This window comes from Brienomyrus brachyistius, unplaced genomic scaffold (assembly GCF_023856365.1).
Source record: "Brienomyrus brachyistius isolate T26 unplaced genomic scaffold, BBRACH_0.4 scaffold42, whole genome shotgun sequence".
Taxonomy (NCBI): Eukaryota; Metazoa; Chordata; class Actinopteri; order Osteoglossiformes; family Mormyridae; genus Brienomyrus; species Brienomyrus brachyistius.
The window spans coordinates 2,205,823-2,220,157 of NW_026042317.1; the positions used below are offsets into that span (position 1 = coordinate 2,205,823).

At 44.5% G+C, this 14,335-nt stretch overlaps 2 protein-coding genes across 2 annotated transcripts in view; one reads left to right on the top strand and one right to left on the bottom strand.

The window, feature by feature from the left end:
- LOC125722753 (protein NLRC5-like) overlaps positions 1-14,335 on the bottom strand; it is a 519,818-nt gene that overhangs the window by 384,345 nt on the left and 121,138 nt on the right. The window lies entirely within an intron of this gene.
- The window catches only part of LOC125722755 (NACHT, LRR and PYD domains-containing protein 12-like), a 47,031-nt gene that overhangs the window by 9,780 nt on the left and 22,916 nt on the right, over positions 1-14,335 (top strand). Inside the window, exons 2-6 of the mRNA XM_048998944.1 lie at positions 5,472-5,573; positions 6,088-6,201; positions 10,519-10,582; positions 10,766-10,994; positions 11,626-13,336. Coding sequence (XP_048854901.1) covers positions 5,512-5,573; positions 6,088-6,201; positions 10,519-10,582; positions 10,766-10,994; positions 11,626-13,336 — 2,180 coding nt within the window. The 5' untranslated portion in view covers positions 5,472-5,511. The remainder of the gene's footprint in view (positions 1-5,471; positions 5,574-6,087; positions 6,202-10,518; positions 10,583-10,765; positions 10,995-11,625; positions 13,337-14,335) is intronic.

A 14,335-nucleotide genomic window follows, 5' to 3' on the forward strand; every position in this document is an offset into this window, starting at 1 on the left:
CAAATCTCCTCCGCACATTGGGCATGTGATCAAAAAAAAAAGAAAATATTTACATTTTTTAAAGAGAATCAGAATTGATGTTGCACTGCTTCAAGCCCTCAGTGTGGAACGGTCCTCATCTGTCACAACAGGAAAAGACAAAGACTCTAAATAGGAGAATATTTTAGTTTCCAAGTCACTGTATCAGACAAGTAAAGAGTTTTATAAAAAATCCCTGAGAACATTGTTGATAACATGGGGTCTTGACTGACTGGAAGTCTTGACAGAGTTTATAGAATGCTCTTTATATTTGGCTTTTAAACTATGTGCCAAAAGTCGTCCAGGTTTATTCTTATTAATGTAGAACTTTTGCTTAGAAAATAAGAGAAGTTTTTGTGTGACACATATATTCCATGTTAAGTTCAGTTCTAGCACTACCCAGTAAGTTAGTCGGTAGGGCGTTCCTTATGTCGTCTGTCCAATTTCAGTACTTCTTCTTCCGAAACGTTCCTATCGTGCTGTGATTTTTTTTCAGAAAATGAAATCTGACGACCACGTAAAGTGGCTTTGGCAGCGTCCCGCATGATAGCAGGAGAAAGAGAGGAGCGCTTATTATCCCGCAGAAACTGTGAAAGTTCATCCCTAACAAAAGCACAAAAATTCTCATTATCTAATAATGAAGTATTAAAATGCCAAAGTGGTGATTTTATGCAGGAGGCCAAATTAAAGCATAAATATAAAGGAGTGTGATCTGAGAGAACCAGAGATCCTCCTTCATGTGACTGCATGTGAAATGTGGTCCTTCTGGGAAAAAGCAGTGTAACCTTCTGAGGGTGGGAATGAAAAGTGTCGAGCTTGTGGGAAAGTCCCTCCAGACGCCTGCCAGTCCAGTTTCAATAGTCACCACACTGAGAGCATGTGAGGATCTCTGACTTCCTGCAGGGGCAGCGGATGATTTATCCAAATGAACCTTCATTACAATCACAATGAAAGCCAGCAGCTAGAAAACTTAAACCCTGACAGTGCTGATTAACATCAGTATCATGTGGGAGACGAGCTCAGGGGAATCCGTATTCGGGGCATATACCTTTAACAAAGTAATGTGTCTGTTATTAAGATAAACCTGCCTTCAGGATCAGATTCCTCATATTCAAGAATGAGGAGTGTTTCTCTTCATTAGTATAACTGTTCCTCTTTTATTTAAGAGAAATATGCCTGACTGAGCCAATCCCTTATACGTTTGTGTTCCAAGTCAGATAAGCAAGTTTTTTGAAACATTGCAACATTAATTATTTTTTCTTTAAAAAAATGTTAATATTTTCTTTCTTTTGATCACATGCCCAACGCCCTGAATGCTCCACAAAGCCAGTGTAATATATTCAGCCTTATTGGGTTACTATTTGGACACAACAGTATTTGAGACCAGAAACAAGTAATATCCAATTTGAAAACAGAGATAAAATAAAACATTCAACAGCAAAAAAGACGACCTCCCCCAACCCCATCCTCAAACGACGGGGTTCAACAACCACAATAAAGTCACTAAACATACCATGAAAATCTGAAAGGAAAACAACAAAACTGGTCACTGGACCAAGCTGATGCCCCACATACAGCTTACTGTCAATACTGTCAATACTGTCAATACTGTCAATACTGTTAATACTCTTAATACTGTTAATACTGTCAATACTGTCAATACTGTTAATACTGTCAATACTGTTAATACTGTTAATACTGTCAATACTGTTAACACTGTTAATGATGTCACATCCTCTCCAACCAGACAAGTGAATTTAAAACAGCTCTTTGGATCCTGTAGAACTTTTATAGTATATGCCATAGCTCCCAAAAATTATATGAACAAGTAAATGGGATAAACTACAGTAAATTTGGCACCAACCAGGAGCATAGACAGAATGAACTGAAAGGCCAACGCTTAGGCCCGAATGGAGAATTGGGGACGATTACTGGGCCCTCCATACAGAAAAATAAAGATATAATCAATTAATAGGCCTGAATAACAGAAAGAGAGGAGCTTATAAGATGAAAAAACCAATACAGGCTAAACAATGACTTTATTCTGCCTCTACTTCCACGAAGGCAAAATTCAAAGAATAAATCTTCTCCGGTAACGGTTAGATCCAACGTCCGGAGAGTCATGTAACAGAGTTCAGAAAAGCAGCGGCTTCCTCGGGGCTGTGGAACACCTGAATTTTCCCTCATGCAGACAGCGAAGTCGGGCCGGGTAGGTGAATCCTCTGTACGTGTTACGGCGAGAAAAGGCTTTGGCACTGGGCGCTAAGTCTCATCACCTCCGGAGCACCTCAGCAGGCAGATCTGGGAGGAAATACGACCGTGATCCATTGTGAGAAAGATCCCATTTCCTCGCCGCTGCCTTCAGAACTGCCTCCCTTTGTGGGTATTTTAAAAACCGCACCAGGACGCACCTCGGAGGGGCATTAGGCGCCATCTTGGGGGCGATAGATCTTTGTGCCTGTTTGATGTCTAAGGGCGGGAAGTCGGAGGGAAGGCTCAGCCAGGAAGGTATCATCTTCTTCAGTAGATCAGCTAATGAGCTGTCATTCTCCACCCCTTCCGCTAAGCCCATTATTTTTACATTTTTATGTCGAGCCCTGTTTTAGTGTGAGGATCCTGAATGAGTCCAATGATGATGGTGTCATCTGCAAACTTCAGGAGTTTTACAGCTGAGTTCCTGGGGGTGCAGTCATTGGTGTAGAGGGAGAAGAGCAGTGGGGAGAGGACACATCCTTCAGGGGCACCGATACTGAGGGACCGTGTTTCAGAAGTGACCCCCCCAGCCTTACTTGCTGCTTCCTCTCTGTCAGGAAGCTGGTGATCCACTGGCAGGTAGCTGGTGACACGTTGAGCTGGGAGAGTTTGGAGGAGAGGAGATTAGGCACAATGGTGTCGAAAGCCGAACTAAAGTCCACAAACAGGATCCTGGCATAAGTTCCTGGACCGTTGAGATGTTGCAGGATATAATGCAGCCCCATATTCACTGCATCATCCACCGACCTGTTTGCCCAGTAGGCAAACTGCAGGGGATCCAGCTGGTGTCCTGTAATGTCCTTCAGATAGGCTAAAACCAGACGTTCAAAGGATTTCATGACCACAGACGTCAAGGCGACAGGTCTGTAGTCATTCAGTCCTGTGATGGTGGGTTTCTTGGGGACGGGATAATGGTGGAGCGTTTGAAGCAGGAGGGAACTTCACACAGCTCCAGGGATCTATTGAAGATGCGGGTGAAGATGGGAGCCAGCTGATCAGCACAGGTTCTGAGGCAGGAGGGGGAGACACCGTCTGGTCTGGGGGCTTCTTGGATTTCTGTTTCTGGAACAGCCGGCTCACATCCGCTTCGTGTATTCTGAGTTCCGGGGGGGAGGGTAGGGGGGTGATAGCTGTGATGGAGGCCATTGTTTTTGTACTGTACTGTGTAGATGTACTTTGTTTAAGTACATCTGCCCTCTCCTGGTCTGCTGGAATATCAATGCTGTATACATGCACCCACTGCAGTCATCTGCATTCACTGACAAATGTAGTATGACCAGAAGCTTCCCCAGTGTGACACAATGGAGTTTGATTTTGGTGTTTTCCAAGCCTGGATGGGTATATAAAAAGGATAGATAGTATGGAAATATTACACTGCTCACAAACTAATGCAACAAATTGGCTAACTGTATTCTAAAACAAAATCTAAATTATTTATGTTTTTGATGAAATCACCAACGATTTAGCAATTCTTCTCCCGTAATTAATAATATTTTAGATGTTTACACATCCATCCATCCATCCATCCATCTTCTACCACTTTTCCGGGTCAGGTCGCAGGGGCAGCAGTCTAAACAGGGAAACCCAGACTTCCCTCTCCCCAGCCACTTCATCCATCTCCTCTTGGGGGATCCCAAGGCGTTCCCTGACCAACCGAGAGACATAGTCCCTCCAGCATGTCCTGGGTCTTCCCCGGGGCCTCCTCCCAGTGGGACATGTCCGGAACATCTCACAAGGGAGGCGTCCAGGAGGAATCTTGACCAGATGCCTGAGCTACCTCATCTGGCTCCTCTCAATGCGGAGGAGCAGCGGCTCTACTCTGAGTCTCTCCTGAATGACCGAGCTCCTCACCCTATCTCTAAGGGAGAGCCCAGCCTCCCTGCGGAGGAAACTCATTTCGGCTGCTTGTATTCGTGACCTCGTCCTCGATCACTACCAAGAGCTCATGACCATAGGTGAGGGTAGGAACGTAGATCGACTGGTAAACTGAGAGCTTTATCTTTTGGCTCAGCTCTCTCTTCACCATGACAGACCGATGCAGCGCATTACTGCTGACGCCGCACTGATCCGCCTGTCGACCTCCCGCTCCATCCTTCCCCCACTCGTGAACAAGACCCCGAGATACTTAAACTCCTCCACTTGGGGACGGACTGCCTCCCCGAATAAGAGAGAGACCTCCACCCTTTTCCGGCTGGGGACCATGGTCTCGGATTTGGAGGTGCTGATTCTCATCCCAGTCGCTTCACACTCAGCTGCGAACTGCTCCAGTGAGAGCCGAAGGTCATGTTCCAATGAGGCCAACAGAACCACATCATCTGCAAAAAGCAGAGACCCAATCCTGAGGCCACCAAACCGGACACCCTCAACGCAGGGGCGCCGCTAGCAATTTTGGGCCCTATGACAAAATATGAGGTTGGGCCCCCCTACCACACCCATTCAGATCTCTGGTGGCCCCTAAAGGGCGTGGGCCCTTAGAATTGTCCCAACTTTCCCCCCCTTAGCGGCGCCCCTGCCTCAACGCCTTGGCTGTGCCTAGAAATTCCATCCATAAAAGTCTAGTCAGAACCTCACAGCCTTACACACCAGCTCAGGCTTCTTCTCCACCGTAAAGGTGATATTCCATGTCCCCAGAGCCAGCTTCTGCACCCGAGGATCGGACCGCCAAGATCACCACCTAACTTGCACTGCACCCAACCCCTTTGGCCCCTCCTACAGGTGGTGAGCCCATTGGAGGAGGGGCCCACGTGCCTTCTTCGGGCTGTGCCCAACCAGGCCCCATGGGTAAAGTCCAGACTCTTGGGGGGGGGGGGGGTCGGTGACCCACGTCCGGGGGAGGGAAAACGTGAATCCATGTTTTTACTCCTCATAAGGGGTCTAATGAGCCGCAGTTCGTCTAGTTCCTCAACCAGGACTTGTTTGCCTTGGGTGACCCTACCAGGGGCATAAAGCCCTGGGCAGCTTAGCTCCTGGGATCACTGGAACACGCAAACCCCTCCACCACCATAAGGTGTCGGCTCCAGGAGAGGATGTTTATACATATATTTATAAGAAAAATGTGCCATTGAAATTTTGCACTAAACCTTTTTACTACACATGGAACATAACAGAATGGAGACACAATTCACCAGTTTGATGTAAAAATGCTGAGTACTCGATATTGTGTATTTATCTATATATCTACTTACCATTCATGTTCACAGAGGCCCCAGCAGGAATCATCTGGTCTGGATCAGCATAACAATGGATGGATCTCCTCCTGAAATGCGCCCCCCTGTGGGGTGTAACAGAAAGAGCGCTGAGAGGTAACAGTGCTACAGCCCACTAGCATGCATGTCTCTCTGGGTCTATAGTCAAGCCATAACATAAAAGTAAACTGGGCTCCTAGCTAGGGCTGGTCAGTGGGCAGCACTTTAATATGTGTAGCTTAATAAAAAGACCTCGCCATCTTCTGTCTTCACCGTCTTCTTCCACAATCAGCCAGTTCTTTTATACTAGAGGCGAGCAACAGACCATCCCTCCTGTCCAAAATGGCCACATAACAAAACTAAACAAACAAACAAACAAAAACATATATAAACAGGTAAAGAGTAACATCAGTCAATGTCAGTAAACATTTCATATAGGAATTAAAATTTTTGGTGAAACAATTTATTTCACATTGAAGCTAATGGCAAACTAGCCTGTTTACATCAAGAGCTTCACAGCATATCAAAGTACATGAAGGCAGAGCAGAAGGCTAAACAGCAGTGTGATGTCGTCCCCATTGTATGAATTATATTTATACCATGAGGGTTTGTTTCCTCTCGCTGCCCACAGTGTCCTGATGAAGAGAGCAGACTCCCCTGTACACAGCTGTGTTTCCCTGAAGAGTGACAGGTCAATGGGGGAACCACTCAACTTCAGAGAGAGACCTTTTCATACAGATCAAAGGTAAATGTGCATTTAAACAAACACTGTTAATGACATTCAGACTCTCAGTCAAATGGCACAGAGACACATACAAGCTAAGAGGAAATAACATTTACAATGAATGCACCAATTTTTACCTTTAACAGATTCCATCACCTTGAGAATTTAAACAAAAGTTTTGTCTGTATTCTATATAAATAACATCTGAGGTAAATGGATGAGGATTACTGTAAAACCTGACTTTCTCCGAGCTGGAATTGGAAGTAATTTAATCGCAAAGTAGATTTTAATTTCAGTCCTCGGCACAGAGCTGGAAAAAACTGGTTTGCCTGTTTCCCCCCCCGATTGTCCATTAAAGAATGACTCAGCAACAGATTGTCGTCTCCTGAGAAGGATGTTTCTGTTTTGATAACAAATAATTTCACTCTCATGAATTCATTAGATCATACTCAGACGAAGGCTTCAGTTTAACATGTTTAATCGAACTGTGTGGCTTGAACAATAAACTACTATCATCAGACAAAAAAAGAGAAAGACTATTGGTTTCTTTGCCAAAGGTGACGTTTAAATACTTGCTGATTCAGATCATAATTAATGTGACACTGCAGTGGTTCTCATCCCCTGAGTATAAAATAAGATGATTTGTTGATCCCAGGGTTAAATTCTCTTGCGTTCAGCAGCAAAGTGCACAGATACAAACATACAATGTAAAACAAAGATAACGTGCAAAGACAGCAGATATAGTGCAAGTGAGTAAACATTTTTAGAAGTAAATGAAATTTCTGTTGGTTAACAAGTTTAAGTAGTACACAATGAAAAAATCCTTAAAATACCATATCGTTCAATAAAAATGTATGTTATTTATATGATTATAAACAGAGAGCAGCTTTTACCACATTAAAAATGGGATGTTAAGGCTGGCTGTGGGGGCTGCACATCAACAGCAGGCATTGTGGTGTCTAACGGCAGCAGGCAGGAAAGATCCCCAGTAGCGCTTCTTAGCTCACGGTGGGGGAATGAGCCGGTGGCTGAAGGTGCCCCAAGATAGCGCCCCCTGGAGCCTCGGCTGGGTTATAGACCGGCCCAGTGGGGCCAGTGCCCTGGGGGCCTCAGGACATTAGTGGCTGTGAGTAACAACATTTATAGTGCAAGCCATGAAATGCGCCCCCCTGTGGGGTGTAACAGAAAGAGCCCTGAGAGGTAACAGTGTTACAGCCCACTAGCATGTATGTCTCTCTGGGTCTATAGTCAGGCCATAGGGCACTTGGCACACGCCAGCCACCTGGGGCACTTGGCAGACGCCGGCTGCCTGGGGTAGTTGCTACATGCTGGCCGCCTGGGGCACTTGGTACACGCCAGCCGCCTGGGGCACTTGGTACATGCCAGCCGCCTGGGGCACTTGGTACACGATGGCTGCATGGGATAATTGGTACATGCTGGCCTCCTGGGCCACTTGGTACATGCCTGCTTTCCTGGGGTAGTTGGCACATGCCGCCTGGGGCACTTGGCACGGTTTTTCGAAACTCTTGCGGGATGTGTTGTCATAGCAGCACATCCAAATCCTCAGACCTGTTCAGAGCAGGTTTGTTCTGCGTAAACAAGGATTAGCTCACAGACTTAATCAGTGTCTGTGCATGGAAATCCGTTCAGTCATGGCCTTGCCGTTCGTATACATATAATCAACAAACACACACACACACACACACACACACACACACACACACACACACATACATATATATATATTCATCCATCCATCCATCCATTTTCCAAACCACTTATCCTATTGGGTCACGGAGGGTCCGGAGCCTATCCCGGAAGCTATGGGCACGAGGCAGGGAACAACCCAGAATGGGGGGCCAGCCCATCACAGGGCACACTCACACACCATTCACTCACACATGCACACCTATGGGCAATTTAGTAACTCCAATTAGCCTCAGCATGTTTTTGGACTGTGGGGGGAAACCGGAGTACCCGGAGGAAACTGCACAATGACATGGGGAGAACATGCAAACTCCACACACACGTAACCCAGGCGGAGACTCGAACCCGGGTCCCAGAGCTGTGAGGCAACAGTGCTAACCACTGCACCACCATGCCGCCCCCTTGATCTGTAATTATGACAATAAAAGATTAATGAAACACTGGAAACATAACACTCTCAGGCTGCAGATAAGAGATCAGGTGTGTTCCTCTGCCAGACTCTGCCCCGCCAGGCCCTGTCAGCTCTCAGGCTGTCTGCCCTGCATGCGCAGCTTCCGTCACTGCTGCTGGCTGACAGACAAAAGGGTTAGTATTCTGTAAGACAGTAGGACGTTCTAGAGGGAGTGGCGCATGCTGATGACATCATGCACATTATGTCCACAGGGATGGAGAAATGGTGCAGGATGATGACGTTTAATGTGTCGTCATATTTAGGCAGCAGTATCGCCTCAGCTAGTGGTGGGCCGGGGACCAGGCGGTACAGAAGTGGGGGGGCAGGGATGCGGGCATCAAGCTGAAATGTGCTGCCCTGTCTGACGCTCCCTGTTCACCAGCGAGTCCCAGGCCGGCGCGGCCGTGGGCCAGTCGCTCACAGAATAGGCGGCTCCATTGATAAGCAAAGCAGAGCCTTATCGAGGGGTGGGGTAGCAGGGGAGGGCGGGGGAGTTCACTGTTTGCTGATTGCATAGGAAGCTGTGTGCTCACTCTGGGGGCGGGGGGTGGTGGTGTAGCCCTGTAGGTGCTGAAGGACAGATTCGGCCCATTAACCCTGTAGGTGCTGAATTTAACCAACAAGCTATTTAACCAGTTTCTTGACTGAGGATTGTGAATCACATGCTGGTGTTTAGCTCTGCTAATCAAGTGAATCACTCTAAATGTCACTGGGTACAAAGGGCTGCATAGAAAACTGTCCTTCCTGCCTGCTGTGTCTCTGTGTGCTGGAGCCTGATGTCACTGGTTCTCTTCTGCTGTCATGAGAAAATTAGGAAGCCGCTCCAGTGAATAAAGCTTAACATGGCAGATACATCTTTCCAAACTACAACCCCAATTCCAAAAATGTTGGGACGTTCTGCAAATAGTAAATAAAAACAGAATGCAGTGATATGGAAATCTCATACACCTAAATTTTTTTCATAACAGAACACATAAAATATATCAAATGTTTAAACTGAGAAAATGCATCAAGGTCTTCACTGAAAGAGACGTCGTCTGGATGGGAGCATCTGTTGCTCTAGAACCTGGATATACCTTTCAGCATTGATGGTGCCTTTCCAGATATGCAGGCTGCCCCTGCCATATGTACTAATGCACCCCCACACCATCAGAGATGCTGGCTTTTGAACTGAGTGCTGATAACACGCTGGGTGGTCCTTCTCCTCTTTAGTCCGAATGACATGGTGTCCCTGGTTTCCAAAAAGAATTTCAAATTTATATTCGACTGACCACAGAACAGTTTTCCACTCAGCCGCAGTCCATTTTAAATGAGCTTTGGCCCAGAGACGACGTCGGTGATTCTGGATCATCTTCATATACGGCTTCTTCTTTGGATGATAGAGTTTTAACTGGCATCTGTGCATGGCAGCGTGAATTGTGTTCACTGACAATGTTTGTGGGAAATATTCCTGAGCCTATTTAGTGATTCCATTACAGAATCATGCCTGTTTGTGATGCAGTGCTGCCTAAGGGCCAAAATATCACAGGCATCTAGTCTGGTTTTTCACAGAGATTTCTCCAGATTCTCAGAATCATTTGATTACATTATGTGCTGTAGATGATGAAATATTCAACCTCTTTGCAGTTTTATACTGAGGAACTTCTTTCTGAAATTGCTCCACTATTTGCCAGTGCAGTATTAGGGGGATTGTGACCCTCTGCCCATCTTTACTTCAGAGAGACACTGCAACTCTAAGATGCTCTTTTTATACCCAGTCATGTTACTCACCTGTTGCCAGTTGACATAATTATTTGCAAATTGTTCCTCCAGCTGTTGGGTTTTTGTACCACTAACTTTTCCAGCCTCCTATTGCCCCTGTACCAACTTTTTTGAGACGCGTTGCTGTGATAAAATTCAAAATGAGCCAATATTTTTCATGAAATAGCAAAATGTCTCAGTTTAAACATCTGATATGTTTTCTATGATTTGTTATGAATAAAATATTGCTTTATGAGATTTCTGTATCATTGCATTCTGTTGTTATTTATAATTAGCAAAATGTGTGGAATTGGTGTTGTAATATACCATAATATTGTTCTTTATCTGCAGTAACAGCAATTTTAATGGGGAACTTTTCAGTCTTTCTGTTACATTTCTGTAGATGAATTGAGGTCTTTATGTTTCTGCCTAATTCACAGAGACCAAATGGAAGAATGCAGTTCAGATCTACATGATAAATCGGGTTTATCATCCATATTGAAGGTTTGTATTTATTGCTGATATATTTTTTCTTGACTGTTATATGAATTACCTTATTTCTTATACAGCTGTATAATAAGAAATTCATCCTGTTAAAGGAAATATGTTTTAAACTATGATTCACAAGTGAAACTCTGAAAAGGTTTGGTGTAAGTAGAAATAATTAACTGTGACTGTTTATTTTAGTCACTAGAGAAAAAAGCCATGAAGTTTTTAAAAGACGAGCTGAAGACGTTTGTGAGGCACCTAGATCAGAATTACCCAGAATCCTCTGAGCCCCAGCTGGAGGAGGACAATGACCTGGACTGTGATGGTCAGATGCAGAAGACCAGTGTTAGAGAGGTAGCTCTGAAGATCACACTGTACATCCTGAGGACCATGAAGCAAAATGATCTTGCTGACATGCTGGAGAAGAGTAAGAGCTTTATAACATTATGTACATGTACGATATTGTGCAAAAGTCTTAGGCAGCCAGAGAAAAGGATGTTTAAATGGTCTTCATGTTGGTGTAGAACTACTATAATATGTATGTCAAAGTGTGTTTGCCATTTCAGAACCTCTCCCAACATCACCCTAATATTTACAGAAATCATGCAGGTTATCCACGTATTTTTATACTTGACCACTAACACACCTCAAGTGGCTGATCAATATCTCATTTAACTTTTAAACTAATTTAATTAATTAATGAAGTGAGTTGGTGGTGAAATTTAACAAATACATGGACTGGCTGTGGTGCCGCTGAGGAGAGGTTTGGGAAATGAAAAGGGGTTTCGTGTTTTTTTTTGGTTCTGAGCAGATATACACTTACTACCCAGATAAATGGCATTAATCATTTCCTTTGGCTGCCTAAGGCTTATTCACGGTCTTGTATGCAGTGTTCCAGTAAAATACGCATGATAAAACTTTCAGTTTCACATTTACAGTCACAGGGAAATATCTGGACATGTATGTGTAAAAAACTGTGTTTTTGGAAAATATTCTTCCTCTCATACTGGTCAGGATCACGGTGAGAATTAGTGCATTTTCCTCTCATTTCTTTTCAGGACAGCTCATGCTACAGGAATTCAAAGGTAAACTTAAGAAGCAATTTGAGTGTGTATTTGAAGGGAAAGCTAAGGAAGGACAGCCAACACTTCTCAGTGAGATTTACACAGAACTCTACATAACTGAAGGTGGGACTGGAGCAGTAAATGATGAACATGAAGTGAGACAGATTGAAACAGCATCCAAGAAAAGGCGAACAGAAGATACTACAGTCAAGTGCAATGATATATTTAATCCCTTATGTGGGCGTGAGACACCTATCAGAACTGTACTCACTAAAGGGGTGGCAGGTATCGGGAAAACAGTCTCTGTGCAGAAATTCATTCTCGACTGGGCAGAAGGAAAAGCAAACCAGGATGTTCACTTCATATTTGCTCTTCCTTTCCGGGACCTGAATTTGATTAAGGGTGAATACAGTCTGATTGAACTGCTTCACCACTTTATCCCAGAACTAAAACTACTGAAATCCACTGACCTGTTTAGGTACAAAATCTTGTTCATCTTTGATGGTCTCGATGAGTGTCGCCTTCCTCTTGATTTTCAGAACAATGAGAGCTGGTTTGATGTAACAAAGAAAACGTCACTGGATGTTCTGTTGACTAACCTCATTAAGGGGAATCTGCTCCCATCTGCTCTCCTCTGGATAACCTCCCGGCCAGCAGCAGCCAATCAGATACCTGCTAAGTGTGTCCACCAGGTGACAGAGATACGAGGGTTCAGTGATGCCCAGAAGGAGGAGTATTTCAAGAAGAGATTTAATGATCAGAGCCTGGCCAGCAGGATTATCACACATGTGAAATCATCAAGGAGCCTCTTCATCATGTGCCACATACCTGTGTTCTGCTGGATTTCAGCCACTGTGCTTAAGAGGCTTTTTAGTGAGACTGACAGTGGAGAAATTCCAAGGACTCTGACTGAAATGTACACACACTTCCTGATCTTTCAGACAAGTTTAAAAAATGACAAGTATATGAAAAAACATGAAACTAAGCTTAAGGAATACAGCAAGGAATTCCTTTTAAAACTTGGTAAACTTGCTTTTGACAACCTTGAGAAAGGCAATCTCATATTTTATGAGCAAGATCTGACAGAGAATGGCATTGATGTCGCTGAAACTTCAGTTTACTCTGGAGTGTGCACAGAAGTCTTTAAAGAGGAGTATGGGTTGTACCAGGAGAAGGTGTACTGCTTTGTGCATCTGAGCATCCAGGAGTATCTCGCTGCTTTATATTTGTTTCTGTCAAACTCATCAGCTGACCTGCTGAAGACTGCAGTGGATCAGGCATTGAAGAGCAAGAATGGACACTTGGACCTCTACCTCCGCTTCCTCCTGGGCCTCTCAACAGACTCCAGTAAGACTCTGTTACAAAAACTACTCAGACAGACAGGAAGCAGATCACATAACATTGAGGAAACATCCCAATACATCAAGGAGAAAATACAGGAGAATTTATCTCCAGAAAGGACCATCAACCTGTTCCACTGTCTGACTGAACTGGGTGACAATTCCCTAGTAGAGGAAGTACAAAGATACCTGAATTCAGGAAACATTTCAGCAGATGACCTCTCACCTGCACAGTACTCAGCTCTGGCCTTTGTAATGCTGATGTCAGATGAGGAGCTGGATGTGTTTGACCTGAAGAAATACATCAGATCGGATAAACAGCACTGCAGGCTGCTGCCTGTGGTCAAGAACTCCAGGACGGCTCTGTAAGTGACGTGGGGATGGGAAATCATGTCTGGTCTAGCAGTAATTCATGGATATTTTTTGAAATGTGTAATATATATTATATATTTCTCCTCATGGATTAATAAGTGGGTTTTATTTTGATAATCACAGCTATAGCTGATGTATAGCAGTAGCTAATCTTGACCACAGACTTTATAATGACTGAAGGTAGTGATGTCACTTTTTGTTTGTTACTACGTTTCCATTCCCATCCAGTCTGCCTTCTGATCACAGGCACAGCATCCTAACCTGCTATAGAAACAGTGAGGGCTCTTTATCCACAGGGTGTATAAGTGGTATGTGAGTGTTATTGTCAGCAGGCGTGTTCATGTGATGGAGCCCAGAGCTGGGAGCTTCCGTATGACTGCTGTCTCTGGCTGCTCACTGGCGCCCTCTGCTGGCCTCAGCTGCACCTGGCTGAGGATGTGACGACACATCTAGTCCGGCAGAAATAGCTAACCATTGTTTAAATTATAAAATGAATATGTATATATGTCATTTATTTCCTCTCTTTTATCAAAAAGGTTCCTTTTTAATCTAGTTTATATTAACTGAAGGTAGTGATGTAGTAAAAACAAAAAAGACAAGATTTACACGACCATCCTTTGTGTAACAAATAACGAAAGATACAGCATCATACAGAATGGTCCAGTTTTCATTAATAGTGGGAAAACCACTCATGTTCCTTTCAGCTCTTTATGCTGTAGCCCTATCCCTAACCAGACTCAAAGGGCGAGCCCATCCTCCAGGGGGCAGCAGAGGAAGCCCTAATCCTAACCAGACTCAAAGGGGGAGCCCATCATCCAGGGGGCAGCAAAAGGAGTCAAATGATCAAGATGGCAAAGTCCTAATTCACATTATCCCAATCTTAACATTTCAGTCACAAAGCGGGGGGCAGGGAGGTGATGACAGCAAGTGCTGGAGCTGCTTCAGATGGCAGGGAGAACAGTAGTACGGCAGCAGGGTAAACAGGGAAGATG